The sequence below is a fragment of the Anopheles stephensi genome, chromosome 2 (assembly GCF_013141755.1).
Source record: "Anopheles stephensi strain Indian chromosome 2, UCI_ANSTEP_V1.0, whole genome shotgun sequence".
NCBI lineage: Eukaryota > Metazoa > Arthropoda > Insecta > Diptera > Culicidae > Anopheles > Anopheles stephensi.
Genome location: NC_050202.1, coordinates 39101320 through 39115005, shown reverse-complemented (window position 1 = coordinate 39115005; position 13686 = coordinate 39101320). Strand labels below are relative to the sequence as shown.

The 13686-nt window shown below is 44.0% G+C and overlaps 1 protein-coding gene across 3 annotated transcripts; it reads right to left on the bottom strand.

Moving 5' to 3' along the window:
- On the bottom strand, nucleotides 1-13428 carry LOC118507791. 3 transcript variants are annotated; one of them, XM_036046831.1, is made up of 8 exons: nucleotides 13258-13428; nucleotides 10092-10165; nucleotides 8806-10003; nucleotides 2736-2997; nucleotides 2458-2603; nucleotides 1427-2369; nucleotides 1260-1347; nucleotides 1-570 (listed from the first exon to the last, which is right to left on the bottom strand). In XM_036046831.1, the coding sequence occupies exons 3-8, from the start codon at nucleotides 8888-8890 to the stop codon at nucleotides 403-405; spliced, it is 1692 nt and encodes a 563-aa protein (XP_035902724.1). In that variant the 5' UTR covers nucleotides 8891-10003; nucleotides 10092-10165; nucleotides 13258-13428; the 3' UTR covers nucleotides 1-402. The 3 variants fall into 3 exon arrangements, with proteins under 3 accessions (XP_035902724.1, XP_035902722.1, XP_035902723.1); XM_036046829.1 differs by having other exon boundaries at nucleotides 8806-10165; nucleotides 13161-13428; XM_036046830.1 differs by having other exon boundaries at nucleotides 8806-10165; nucleotides 13177-13428.
- Between the last annotated feature and the right edge of the window lie 258 nt (nucleotides 13429-13686).

Genomic DNA, 13686 nt, shown 5'->3' with positions numbered 1-13686 from the left:
TTGTTTTTAAAGACATAATCTTTATTTAAAAAAAAAAACAAGATTACAGTTAACATCACTAAAAGAAAATACATCGCTTGTGTTTGTGACTTAATCGATCGATCATAATTCAAAACATGTTGCTGAAGACGGGCACCGACAATGTTGTTGACGTTTAAATTTAAATCTCAAACCTCAAGACTTTTACATTTTAATACTACTTTTTACATGACAATAGGGTATGTTGGACCACTAACCACTGCCTAATCGCTATGAACTAAATGTATTTGCTAATTTAATATACAGAATTATCTATCTGTTTAACGATCGTGTTGCTAAAGTAATATCACAATTAAATTCGATCTAAACCATCTTGAAGAATCTTCTGCTCGGTACACCAACACCACATTGTGCAAGGTAAATTTAGTTACTCTGTATAGTTTCCACTATCCACTGGCGGTAGAAGGAAATTTTTGTGTACACATCCGGATAGTTTTTAAACGCACAACCAGATCCGAAGGATGTTATTCCCACCAATATCCATGGTCCCCGTTTGCTTATGCGACATTGCAATGGACCACCAGAGTCACCCTGAGAATAAAAAGCAAGAGGAAAGGTCATTTGATCGGTATCAATACGTGATGTAATGATATGTGTATCAAGAAGTGATAGCGTGGGTAGTTTTCGAAACATATAATGGCTCTTTTGAATAAGGCAGTGGAATGTTTCAAGTGAACAATGGAATATTGCAATAACGTTGCGGAAAGTCGCAATCATACAATGTTGCATACATTTAGGGGAAATTTGCGCATCAAATGTTGAACTTTGCAATCCGCTATGGATTTTCTGACGAGGGTTTGTTCGAACCTTGTCAAACTGAAAAGCTGTAAAATGTCAAATTATCGTAAGCCAGAAATGGTCTCGAGATTTTGGAGTGAAGAAAGTAGAAAAAGTTGTTTTAATCATCACTAGCTTCATCAACAAATTGCAAAGTTCCCCAACCGACTTGCAAGTTTCTATAAAAGAATTAAAATATTTCACTGTTCCGTTGAAATTTTGTATAGAGGTGTAGTAGATTTAATTATTTTTTTATATACATTCATTCCATTGTGTAGTTCAAAAGCTCTATTATAAGATTGGAAACCTCGAAATGCTTAATGATCGTAATATGTTTGCTTTTAAATTGAAAGCTGTGTTATTCAAAATAATAGCCAAATCTGTAGCAAACGCAAAGAAGAAGTGCGAAAATGCAGCTTCCAGCATTGAGCTTCAGTACATACCACACATGTTCCACCGGCTCCGTCTAGGTTTCCAGCACAAAGGTGACCACGGTGTAGCTTGATAAAGTCTCCATACGCTTCCTCGCACCTAACAAAAGCAATGATTAGTGGGTGAGTGTAACAAAATATTGCCACGACCGCAAAAGTCATCAGTTCTGGGTAATTACTTCTTACTGCTCTGTATCGGTGCGCGTGTCTGCAGCAAGACGTCGGTTAGCTCATCATCGATTGTCGATTTTCCCCAACCTGTTGCTAAGCAGTCGACGTACTGCGATGTGTCTGGCATTGCGCTCGTACCAGGGATGCCATCCGTCTCAGCATCCGATGCGGAATGTGCCGTCGGACCATTGGGTTCTGGTAATGCGGGATCGATGGGACCGTCATCGGTTCGGTAGTTAGGTTCCTTGCGATAGTAAACTGGAGCATGGGAAAATTTATCGTTCCGTCGCCTATTGTTGCCGAATTTGCTGTTCAAGTTCGCCCGGTGATGCTGCTGGTGATGGGGCACCACCACGTTGCGCGTCAAGACAATGTTTCCTTCAAATGGATGGTAAATCCACCGTTTTCTGCCATTGTTTGGCCGTGGACTGTGTCTGTCTGGTTTGAACAGGTCCACGTTGAACATTCGTCTCGATGACCGGCTGGCATGATTCGGTCGGCCAGCGCTCCCTTCGTCAGTAGCTTTAGTTTCGATCTTGTCGCGAGTACGGTTGGACCGAAGCGACCGGACCCTTTCCGCTACCAAATGGTTGATCATGTACCGTGCGGTGCGCGATCGTAACGGTCGATCGTTGGGAGATGCCGCTTGTAAGGATTTTTTAAAGTGTCTCAAAAAGTTTTCATCCCTAAACGGAACGGGCTCTGGAAAGCCATCACCGTCGTCTTCTCCGTACAAACTGTCGTCTTCCGGTGCTGTTGGGTCCTCTGAATCGGCGCTCTGGCTTTTGTCGAAGAAATATGCTGGCTTGTTTTGTGGGCCCAGTTTCGATTGTTGCCCGGGCCGTGGATCAAACGTCATGCTGTTCACTTTAAAGTCGGCAAACGGAAGACATATTTTCCTTACGCGAGAGTTTGGCGACGTATTGGCCGGCTTTCCCAGCTTCAGTAACACTGTGGACCAATTGGGTGCGTATCAAAAAGAGAAGAAAATTTGTGAGGTGAGGTCCTTGTTTGACTTGACCTAAAATTCAACATTTACCAAGATCATGCTTGAAGTTGTGATACTTTTCGTGTAGAATGATTTTATCCACCGGTATGCGTTGCTCGAACCCGGATTCAGACCGTCGATCATACTCGCCAAGAACCACTGTCCAAAGCGCCGGAAGCGGCAAGTTGAACAAATCGCTGGAATAGAATACATGCGTATGTGTAAAGAGCGGTTAGCGAGCACGCACACAACCAGCTTCAAATCGCTTTGAAGTTCCGTGCTGATATAAAATGGATGCAATGCTATGGTTGCCGAAATACTATACGTACTTGTGAATACAGTGGGCCGCCGATAGTACCCAGTTTCGATCAATCAACACTCCCCCACACCAGTGACCTATAAAACCGTACGACGGGTGGAGCAGCTCCAACGATACCTGCCACGGATACTGACCTTCGACCGTGGGCGTACCGTGCATTATTTTCGGATTCCGGGCGAATGGAGTAAGGCTCGAGTGGCTAATGTTGGCTGTGGTTGGTATTTTAGTAAGATTGCTCCTTGGCTGGCGGCGCGATGTTCTAACTCCGCAGTCTGGTATGTGCGAAATAATATTTGTTTCTCATTAGTCTAATGCTACATTTACTTTGTTAATGGCAAGCAATTGGAAAGCACTTAACGCACCGGCATCGTTGATCAGATGCCGGTTGTCGACAGGATTTCAAAAAACCACTCTCACCGTTCTAATGAATGCCCTCGAAGCTACGAAGCAATAGGAAGTTTAAATTATTCGATCGGCAATCTAGCGACCGAGAGTTCTTTTTTGCGCAATGGTTGACCGAGCAGGCCTCCGTCAAGCAGACTTTCCGGTAGACTTTCCGGTCTAATGATACACAACTTCTACCTTGCACGGGTAATCGTATTATCTAGCGCTGTAATTTAATTACGCATAATTACAAACATCGTGTAACAGGCCGGGAGTATTCCGGCAACATCTTCAACTCAACTAAAGCAATGTTATGTTATCGGTGCGGAAGCTGCGTGTAAACCGACCGGCTACTGGCTGAGCATACTTTCCCTTTGTTTTACCAGAAAAAAAAAACACACACCCAACTACTGTTGCGCCAATCACCAATTGAACCGATGGTTGCATTAACGCTAACAGGAATACTTCTCCGGAGGGACGGAGTCTTCCGGAGAAAGTCCTTATCTATGAGGGTGCACAGTTTTCCATAAATTAACATTACACGTGCAACCGATCGCAAGTGCACCCGGGCAATCCCCTTCCCGTTTTGATAATCATTAGACAATGATTGTGCTGGACGAGAGAAAACAGTTCCGTTTACCTTTCCATTGTGCCCATGCTTCTGCACTGGCACCCTCAGCCGCTTTTATCGCCAGCAGTCTCTTGATGGACGAAATGAAGTGAGTCACTTGTTTTATGCGATTGCACGGATGTTACCCTATAACTGAAAGCGTGAATCCGCATCTTGAGTGTGGCTCCATAACACGCGCCCATTGACGCACAACCAGGAAACGAATGTCGTTCCAATATTTGAAAATTGCAATACTTGTTACTAAGATATTCCACACCAAAAAAGAGGCACTAGCGATGCTTGCACAAGTGCAATCAAGACGCCAAGATTCTTTCAGCTGGACGTGTCGAGAGCTCACCATACCCATACCACTAATCCAACCAGTTATTTCATGCTCGCTCGTTCGTTCGATCGTTCGTTAGCTCCAGCCAGCCAGCAACACACGTGCATACTCTGACCTACCTGCCGGAGGAGGCAATAGAAAGAGGAAGTAACAAAACGGACAAGAGCACGAAAAAAAGCACGGGCCTGAGTGTTGTAATCGAAGTGACTGCGAGTCTGTTCCTGGCACGAAATCATCCTGCATAAGCCGTTCAATGGATGAAAGGAAAAGTAACGCTGGCTACACAAAGCGAGTGATATGTTCCGGCTTGTCTGTCCCTTGATGGTTTCGGGCTCGAACGAATCATTGTACCGGATGGTGTGGAGTGAGGGCGCATTTGCTCTATTTGAGATGCAATTGTGTATTATGTGCTGCAATTTATTATCAGACATTTTTTTCTTCTGTTTTGCCTTTCTTCATATAAATGTCCGCTAACTGTTTGGTGGCGGGCTCAGCTCCGCACACTTGACGTTCATTTGGAAATGTTTTATTACTTATCGTTACGTAGCAATTTATACCCGGTTTCCAGCTCGCCTCCGAATCGGGCAAAAAGGCTCAGGAATCTTGCCGGGAGGTTTTTCTTTGGTGTTCATCTGCTGGTATTCGCTGCTGTGGTATTGCGGCAGTTACTGCACTGCTCATATATTATGATGCAATCAAGCGCCAGCAAGCAAATGTTAATGATAGGTTAGGAACGATCATGCAAAATGGACCTCTGAAAAGTGCGCACACACATACACATTGTCTGACGTTTATGCTCAGCATAATGGCCGTGGATGGAGAATGCTAAATGAACCAGTTTTTTTTTTCAACATAAAATCATCGTTTAAATCACATTTTAAGGAACAAAAACCATCGGCTGGGGACTCCTCATGTTTAAGATTGAATGGCATCAACTTAGAGCTGATTGAAGATTGATCAAGAAATCACGTAAATTCATGTTCATGAAAGGTACATGTGGTCCTTTTATGCGGAACTGGACAGACATTTATGAAACCAACATCATAAATTCGTTCAAGCGGCCTCTGTCGGCATCTGACTGTAAAGCATGCTCTTGATCACCAAGATCTTTAAAACATTCAACTTGTCACTAAAATGCAACCTAGTTTAAGGATAAAATTAGCTTCAGCGTGAGTATGAGGAAGCAAACAACACACCAGGACGCAATGTTTTTTTACTAGGCGAGATTTGTAACGCGTCTATGAAACTTTGCAATTAGCTGTAGATTGTTTGCAAAGTGTTTGATGCGACCAAACTGTTAAATTGCAAAACATCATTAAATCGTTTGCTATAACAGCTTCGCTCTATCATACATAATACGACTAGAATACAAACGAACAAAAATAAAAGATATTCTTTCGGTTCTCCAATGATACAATCACTTGGTGCCATAAAGGAAAAAAAACAAACCCCAATCGCATTATACATCGCTTTCCTTTCCGCTACTTCATTTGCCGATGCGTAGACAATGAGACTGACAAACTGACCCACCCACGTGCACCAGGTTTCGGTGGCCGCTTCATGAAACCACACTTTCGTTGTATCGCATCATTCGTCCGTGGTGGTCAGCCGGAGAAAGAACCACGGCCATTCGTTAAGTATAGGCAAAGAACGGCGGTCTTTCACTCGTTTGCAGCAGCAGGAAACAAATCTGTGTCTTGTTCACAGTGTAATCGATTTATTAACACTCCCGTTTCGGTTGTCACCAGCGTGTCCAGCGTTACGCTAAGTTGAATATAAATGTTAATCTCTACTTTCTGGGACTTAAGAGAAAACTGCAGTTCTCCTGCTCCTACCTGCGTACTCCGTAACTATCTTCGAGCGTAGTTTTCCGTCAGCCACCGGTGCGAGGTTGCGCCGAGCGTACAAAGTCGTTTGTGACTTATGTTCACTGCCTCAGACACAATAGAGCAATACAATCGGGCTTACTGTCGAACGATGGCTCTATTGCTCTGCTAATCTGCTGATGAAAGATTTACCATTGAAACATTGCTCTCCATTATCCATTATTAACATACTTTGCCCATTGATGCGATAATCTTTCACTCATGCTCATTGGGTTGTGTTAACTGTAAGACACGTTTACAACTAATTGCGTCACACCTTGCTCTCAATTGTTTCCATCTATTTAGCAATCAAAAAAAGGCTCAATGGCAAGGGCGCTGCATGGGAAACCGATTAGCTAACAACATAACTTCAACAGGAGATACAAAATTTTACTTAACAACAGATAAATAAACACACACAAGTCATCCATCATTATGTTCGGCACGCTTTTCTATATCCGGCCCTTATACTGTTACGTGCCGTTTGTATGGTTTACACGTTTTGCTCGCTGCATGCTAGCTCGGTTTCTTTCTCGCTGCAGAGTGCCCCGTCCGAATATTACAGCACCGGTCCGCATTTCAATCGCATTTTAATTGCGGATGGGACTGTGTCTATCGGTTCCAGCCGATCTTTCGAACCACGGACGCCTGATTTCACTTTCAGTGGAACTATATCATTCCCGTGATTTCCAATTGGTACCGGTCAATACAAGATTATGTTACCCAGGGGCGCTGCCGTTAGCCTCCAAAAAAAAAGTATTTATATACAGACCTTCCCATCCCCCAAGGTGGGAGCAAAAACACAGATCAAGCATCTTGTTGAAATGATAGTTTTCGTATGTTTTTATTAGGGTGGCGAGTGCAAAACAAACTGTGGTCAAGCAGATTGTGTACTTGGGCCTGGTTGCCTGGCCAATCGACTCGGGGCCAACGGTAACGGTGTACCTGCCAGATAGATCGATGTTGATAATGGTACAGGACAGACTCTCACTTCCTTAAGCTAAGCGTTACGACCGTACGGCTGGGGAACCTTACGGGCCGTTCGATGCTCAACCCCACCAGTCTAAGATGGGGAACATTTTATTAGCATAATACGGCGATCCGGTTTCCATTTTTTTCGGGTGTACTGTGCTTATTAGCCATTTTTTATTGCCCAAATGCAAAAATCCGCATGTTACTTCCGTCCTCCGTACGTACGTTACAGGAGGACTGGCGAGTACCCGGGCGAAGACGAGCGGAAGCGGATCGACCATACTTAAAGAATGGCTCATAAGGAGAGGATGAATCAGTGAAAGTTTCTTGTATAGGGTTTCCCCCTTTTATGGAGTAACACACAGTTTACATAATCGTCTGTCCGTGTAGTAATGCCGCTGTCGAGGCTGGCTGGCTATGCTAGACTAGCCGGGGCAATCATGTTTGGAGGGTTGTCCATAGGTTTTTGGTTTTACATACTCTCGCTCTCTCCCTTTACACCGGGTTTACACGACCATTCTATTCGCTCGGAATTATTAAGCAAAGAAAACGGCTCGCGGTGAAGGGCGGAAACGGGGCCGGGAGGCGTACCCTGAAAGATCTTGAAAATGTTTTAATTAATATGCAGATTGTACAGTATCGCGCCACACGCCAGTTTCTCCGCCGCGATAGCGGAGCGGCGTCAAGCGGCTGGCTTACGGGTTGGCTAACGCGAGCCGGCGGTGTCCATACACCCATGTTTAAGCGTTGTTAACTTCCGCGAAATCCAGTACGCGCGAGTACGATCGGGCTGAAGCATCATTTTTCCTCTTCATTGCGTGTTTGCGGTAAATCATCGATTTGTATCTCAGCTCTCAACCGTTGGCAGGTCGTTTGAAGCCTTTCGAATGCGTAATAGTCTAATTAATTGCATACGATTAGCCCGTGTCCGGAGACCAGGTTGGGCACCGTTCGTACCGGACCGTACCCCGTAAGGATAGTTCAACCACAGTTATTTACAATAAAATGTACACAGCAAAATTACATTCAATTGTTGTGTTAGCAAACCACCAAATTGAACGGTCTTTTGCACAACAGAAAGTACAGTGCGCGGAAAATAGTGTCACAATGGCAACATGTGTCCGATCACATTCTGGTGAGTGAAATGTAGGAAGTAAAGCCCGAAATGGAAACGAAAGATGAACGTCAACGGAATACAAATCGCTAGGATGATTGAACAGTAGCATAAGCGACTTTTTGTGCATGCTGTCGTACCTTCACGGCATTACCCAGGTGTTGATGTTAGCCACTGGTAATCGAAAAGCTCATTTGGCGGATTTTCTTCATGTTTGACTTGCCTTTTGGCGTTATATTTCAAACCGGGAAACTGTCAAACTTCCAAGTCTAGCGTACGTACGTTTAACCAGGATTGCGTTGCAGTATCCTTCTAAGCCGGTGAAACAAATCACTATCAACCATATTCGTTCGGCCCCACTGCATTGCACATGTGCTTATAAGTAGAAGCTTTGGACTATCACAAAAAAGCAACCATTTCAAATCTGTGGCAGATAACAGCCCGAAACTCAGGCTCGAATTAAGTCTTATACGGTCCTCATGACACAAACACACACAAACCTTCGCTCGTGAAACTTCACATTACCCCCAAAATCGTCGTTTGCAATGCAAATTATGCCTAAATTATTTCATAATTCACAAGACAAACAACGACGGCGAGCGAATTGCTACGACGATGCATCGTACCCAACTTCTGCTCCATGTACAACATCCTACCATCGTCCTGGCAGCCGCAACAGCAGCAAGTGCTCCACTAAGAATAATTCTACGATTGTTTGCATGAAAAAAAGAGAACAAAACGGAACCAAAACCAAAACAAAAGGCACACTGCACAAAGTAATCAAGATCTCACCTGAGAAGAGCAAGTTTTCAGCACCGACGAAACAGCCGACGATTAACAGCAAAATGGCCATACACATTGTTTGTGCATTTTGCATGATTCTCTCCTCGGGGGATGTATAGCTCGTCGCCCGGCAGTCCAGTCCAACCGTTTCCACGTGCTGTCCAACTGTGCAACTGGGTGAAAATTCCCAAAACTACACCTTATAACCTCCCACCGTAACAAGGTTCTGATTGATTCGTGGTCGAGTCGGTAGGCGGACGAGGCTTAATTTGATTGCAAGTTACATACGACGATAAGCGGAACATAATTTTCTTGGTAATTAAAGCGACGAATGGAATGTGGACTTTGGTCAAAGCTGGTTGCCGTTGTTCTTCTTTCGCGGGCTGAGCTAGCTTTCGTATGGGTGACTAGCTCTGCAGGCCGGAATGGTTGAAACGAAGTGATCACACGCCAACGAGCTTTTGCGGCTGGGTGCTGGGGAAGATGTAAAACTGATTCCAATATACTTTGACCCCTAGCAGCAATGGTAGCACACCATTCGTATGTATGTTTTACTTTCTCCACATTTTTCTTCGCTTGTTTCACTCGGTTTGTTTCAGCTCCTCTTCTCAGGCCGCATGCCAACACATGGCGACATGGTGTGACAATGATGTTTCGCGTTCTCGCCGCACGGCAGTTCTTTGTGGCCGAATGGCCGTAACAACCATTAGCTGCTCGCGGACCGATTTCCGGATTTGTCGGCTCGCATGGCACTTCTACTTTCGGTGGTTCACGTCGCGGTGGTTCGTGTCTTAAATTGTTATTGTTTTCATTTCACCCCTCATATTTAGTGTCGCGAATTTCACTTTACGCTGAACTTTAAGTTTGTCGGATGTCTCTACCGCAGCAGCCGAAAGGGTCACTGTTTTGCATGAAATTTACATAACTTAAAAGCGATTTTCCGATAGCACTGCAGTGCTGGCGATGTTCGTGAGCTGCAGTTTGCGCAACCTTCAGGTGAGGCTCCCCGGCTGGCTTGGGCAGGTAAATGGTAGCACAAATGAAAATTTAGCGTGATGGCACCGTTTGCTTGTTGTAGATGGCAAATGGCCAATGTGAATCTTGACGGTTTCGTGTTTTGTTTGAATCTCGCATGTCACTTGAACGAAGGCGCGCGTTCGTTTAGAAGTTTCGGTTGGCCACAGCTGGTGAACAGTAACGTGTGCCCCTATGGCGTGCGGAAGTAAAGTTCACTTAGATTCACTTACATTCAGCACTTTATTAGCGTTATTAACGTTTCGCTTCGGCCAACTCACTCAGACACTCCGGTTGGCGGGAACTTTTAGCATGGCGATAATCTTTTACTCCGGCAACAGCCGCCTGCACTGGTCTGCAATTAGAAGTAAGCACACGGTATATTAGACATTCACAGTTCAAACCGTTGTTTGGAAGCTGCTAGTTGGGTTGAGCGTGACCAAATGCTTCGATTGCATCTTAGTAACCACGGCGCCTTACAATTACCAAGTGTCGAATTAGATTTTGAAAGATTACATCAGGTTAGTGGTTACGCTGTTCTGCTATCTTACCGAGCAGCGAATAGAATCGACCGATTAAACGATATAGAGATGATAATCAGTGGGAAAGGGCAAAGACAGCCTTAAGACTATTGCTACAACATTCATAACCATCATTCTACCAGAGCGAACGTGATCGGAGTCCAAAGTGGGCATTAACTCGGATACCAAATGAATAATTAAAAATAGAGAATGGCGTAACGCGGCTAATGTGATAGATAAGTTATTCTATCTGAAGCGCATGTTTATGCTTCGAACGCTGTGTTCGCAAAGCACTGTCTCCAGGCATCGGTAAGCATCGGCCCCCCAGTTAGTGATGTTATGTTAGCAGCTTCTTCCACTTGGACAAAAATATGCACTCTGATATTTTTCCAGCGCTAAAAGTCATACTCATCTCAACGCACGACGGAAATGGGAAGGTTTTTGTTCCATCCGTAGTGCAGCATCATCTCGATCGAAATTTCGTGTTCGACACATGATCACGGTACAAGTTGGGGCAAGTTAGTTTCCCACACACACGGCAGCAGAATTAAACTGATAGTGAAAGCGAAAGTACCGAGCCTGTGGTCGCTTCAAGCGCAAGTCGATTTATTTGTGAAGTACTCTGGGCAGCCCTTCCTTTTCCAAGGTTACCTTAAGTAAGCGCGAAACCGTGCCGAATCATTAGACCATCTTCCAGAGGCACCCGTTAGTTACGGTTCTTTCTTTTTTCTTTTTGTTGTTGTTGTTGTTGCTCTACCCCCTCTTCATATATTATACCACCTGTGGGTGTTTGTGGGACTATCTTACATTTGTACGCTCGCCGTACGCTAGTAAAGTCACGATCAAGCATTACAAAGCATGGTGCGTTTGGACAATGTTTTAAATTCAAATTTAGCATCACCTGTGTGGCAGCATGTGAATTGCATGATAGGCTTTTTGGTGTAGCTTTGATTAAAGCATGGCCGATACTGGACTTGACTAGCTTAGTTTCTGCCGGTTTATTTGCTCTGATTGATTCACTATCGATAGCGTCTGATGTATTTGATAAGTTACGTCATAATTGCAAGTATGATTCACAGGATAGCATGTTTAGAAACCCAGACCCAACCAATTATTTGGCTTATTGACCAGCCATAGATCTTCAGAGATAATGCTATGACACAATCTTTGACGCATCTTGTATTCAAATGCTAAAAACATAATTCCAATCCGGATTTCTGTTTAAACCATTCCTTAGTTCTTGATAAGATAAACATAAAGTTAATGCCGATATTGACGCACTACCCCTATTTATTTCGTTATCATGGTTGATTGAGCTGTATAAGCTGTATGGAGCTGTCGCTTCTATAAATTCTCAATGGTTTAATCGCGATGCAGCGGCCACTTCCCATGATCCCAATGAAAGCTAATTATATCGCTCGAACCAGAAAAACCTGATTACAAAGATATTCACTTTCCATTTCTATGGACAAGCTTAACTGATGCACGATAATGAAAACTTGTCGTAGTACATTGCGCAAATAAAAAAGAATCAACAACAAACAAACAAATCGCAGAGCGTATTATAAAGCATTGTTTGTGTTCCTTTTATGCAAAAGCACACCTTAAGCGTTTTGCATGATTTCATTGTCGTTACACTGTAGAATGCATGCCATTTAAAGACTTCTCTATCTTCGCTGCCCATGCAAGGCGAAATATGTACCCAATTGCTCATGTTTACTATTCGACGGAAATTGTTCTATGATGGGTAATCAAATACGGTGTACATTGAGCTGTCACATGTTATTCAATTAACTGCAGATTTTAATGGCCCACTTCCATACAAGGATGCGATGGCCCCTGTCAAAGGTGCCAATCGCATAAGTCTAGCGTTGATGATGAGCATTGTTTTCTAATTTTGCTACACCAGTAGAAGCGAAAATTAAATTATTAAACATCTGCAGCAAAAAAAAACACACACACACACAGACACCCCGGAAAGTTAAAGGGGCGACTGAGCTGCCAGCTGGGTTGTCGGGAATGGAATGGCATAGAAGTGCCGAGGGCAAACGAGAAGTTAAACAAAATTGAAAGTGAAATGATCGTCTGGGATCGTCAGGCAAAGCTGGCACACACAGATTCAATAATCGATTCGCGGGAACGTGGTGCCAGACATGTGGCAAAGCAGCAGTAGCAAAGGCTTACGGTCAAATGATCACCGTGTTCAGGAAAGTAACGATGCTGACGATAATAATAATAGTAGCGGTAATAACAGTCATAATGGCCACTGCACTGGGTTATTCAATAGCCTATTGTTCGAGATTTGATCCTGTCCTCCGCAATAACCGCCTGCAATTAAGCGATGAGCTACCGTAAGCGGATAACGCCATGTGTACTTCATGCATTGGCCCGTGGAGGGTTTGCAAGTTAGCTTTTACGTTTAGCCTGATTTTATGTATACTGCTGATGCACTGTACTAATTTGGTTGGGAGTTTCGATTGGTTTGCTACTTCGAACACTGTCCGGAATTTTATTTATATTTATAGGATGACGGCTTGACGCCGTATTGTCCACTGTCCGGAATATTATAGTAAAATTTTAGGAGATTTTTTTTTAATAGTGGCATAGATTGCCAAACATCAAAACCAGCATAAAATTGCAATCCAATTGAAATAAAATTTATTTAAACTAGCACAAGAGAGGTCCTCAAAAGTTTCAACGCTTAGTTTACACCCAGTTTCCGTTTAAATTCACCAACAGTTTTATGAATAGTTTTATGCAGATAACGGCCCACACGTGAGACACTCGCCAATCCGTTGTTAACTGAATCATTTCGAATTTCCACCACACCAATGATCAAAATCACCAAATCAGCTGATCATTCCGGATCCGGAGCCTGGTAGCTCGATAGTGTTTCAGACACATGCACTCAAAGCAAAGTACACACCATGCGTTTTCGATTTTACGAAACAAAAGCACTAAACGAACGCGACGAGTAGTAAACGATATTGCACTGGATCAACGTCGGTCAACACGTGAGCTTTAACTGCTTCGCGGCTCTGTATAACTCGCGAACATATCAGAGCATATGTTTTCTGTTTGTTTTGCTGCTGACGGACGCGATCTGACTGGCAGAGCGACGGTTCGTGTCTCGAACTGTGCGTCGATCTGCTGCTGTGGGGGTTTAGGTGGCGTACGACACCAACGTTCGTTCGCGTTTACCCTTTCACTCATACACTTTACGCCGGGCACGGCTCGCGTCTCGCTTTTCGCGAACTTCCGAGCGCACCGGGTAATCGTGGCGAGAGTAAAGGAAGTTGCATGCAAAAGACTGGCTTACCTTTCTACACAGCCCATTCCGTTCCGTTTTCTGGAA

Bases quoted from the DNA above. Each gene is read 5' to 3' on its own strand.
- LOC118507791 (XM_036046829.1), bottom strand. From the start codon at position 8,890: ATGCAAAATGCACAAACAATGTGTATGGCCATTTTGCTGTTAATCGTC. The intron at 2,370-2,457 runs GTAAATGTTGAA...ATTGGTCCACAG, and splicing joins CAACTTCAAGCATGATCTTG to TGTTACTGAAGCTGGGAAAG. The intron at 571-1,259 runs GTATGTACTGAA...TTTTATTCTCAG, and splicing joins GAGCCGGTGGAACATGTGTG to GGTGACTCTGGTGGTCCATT.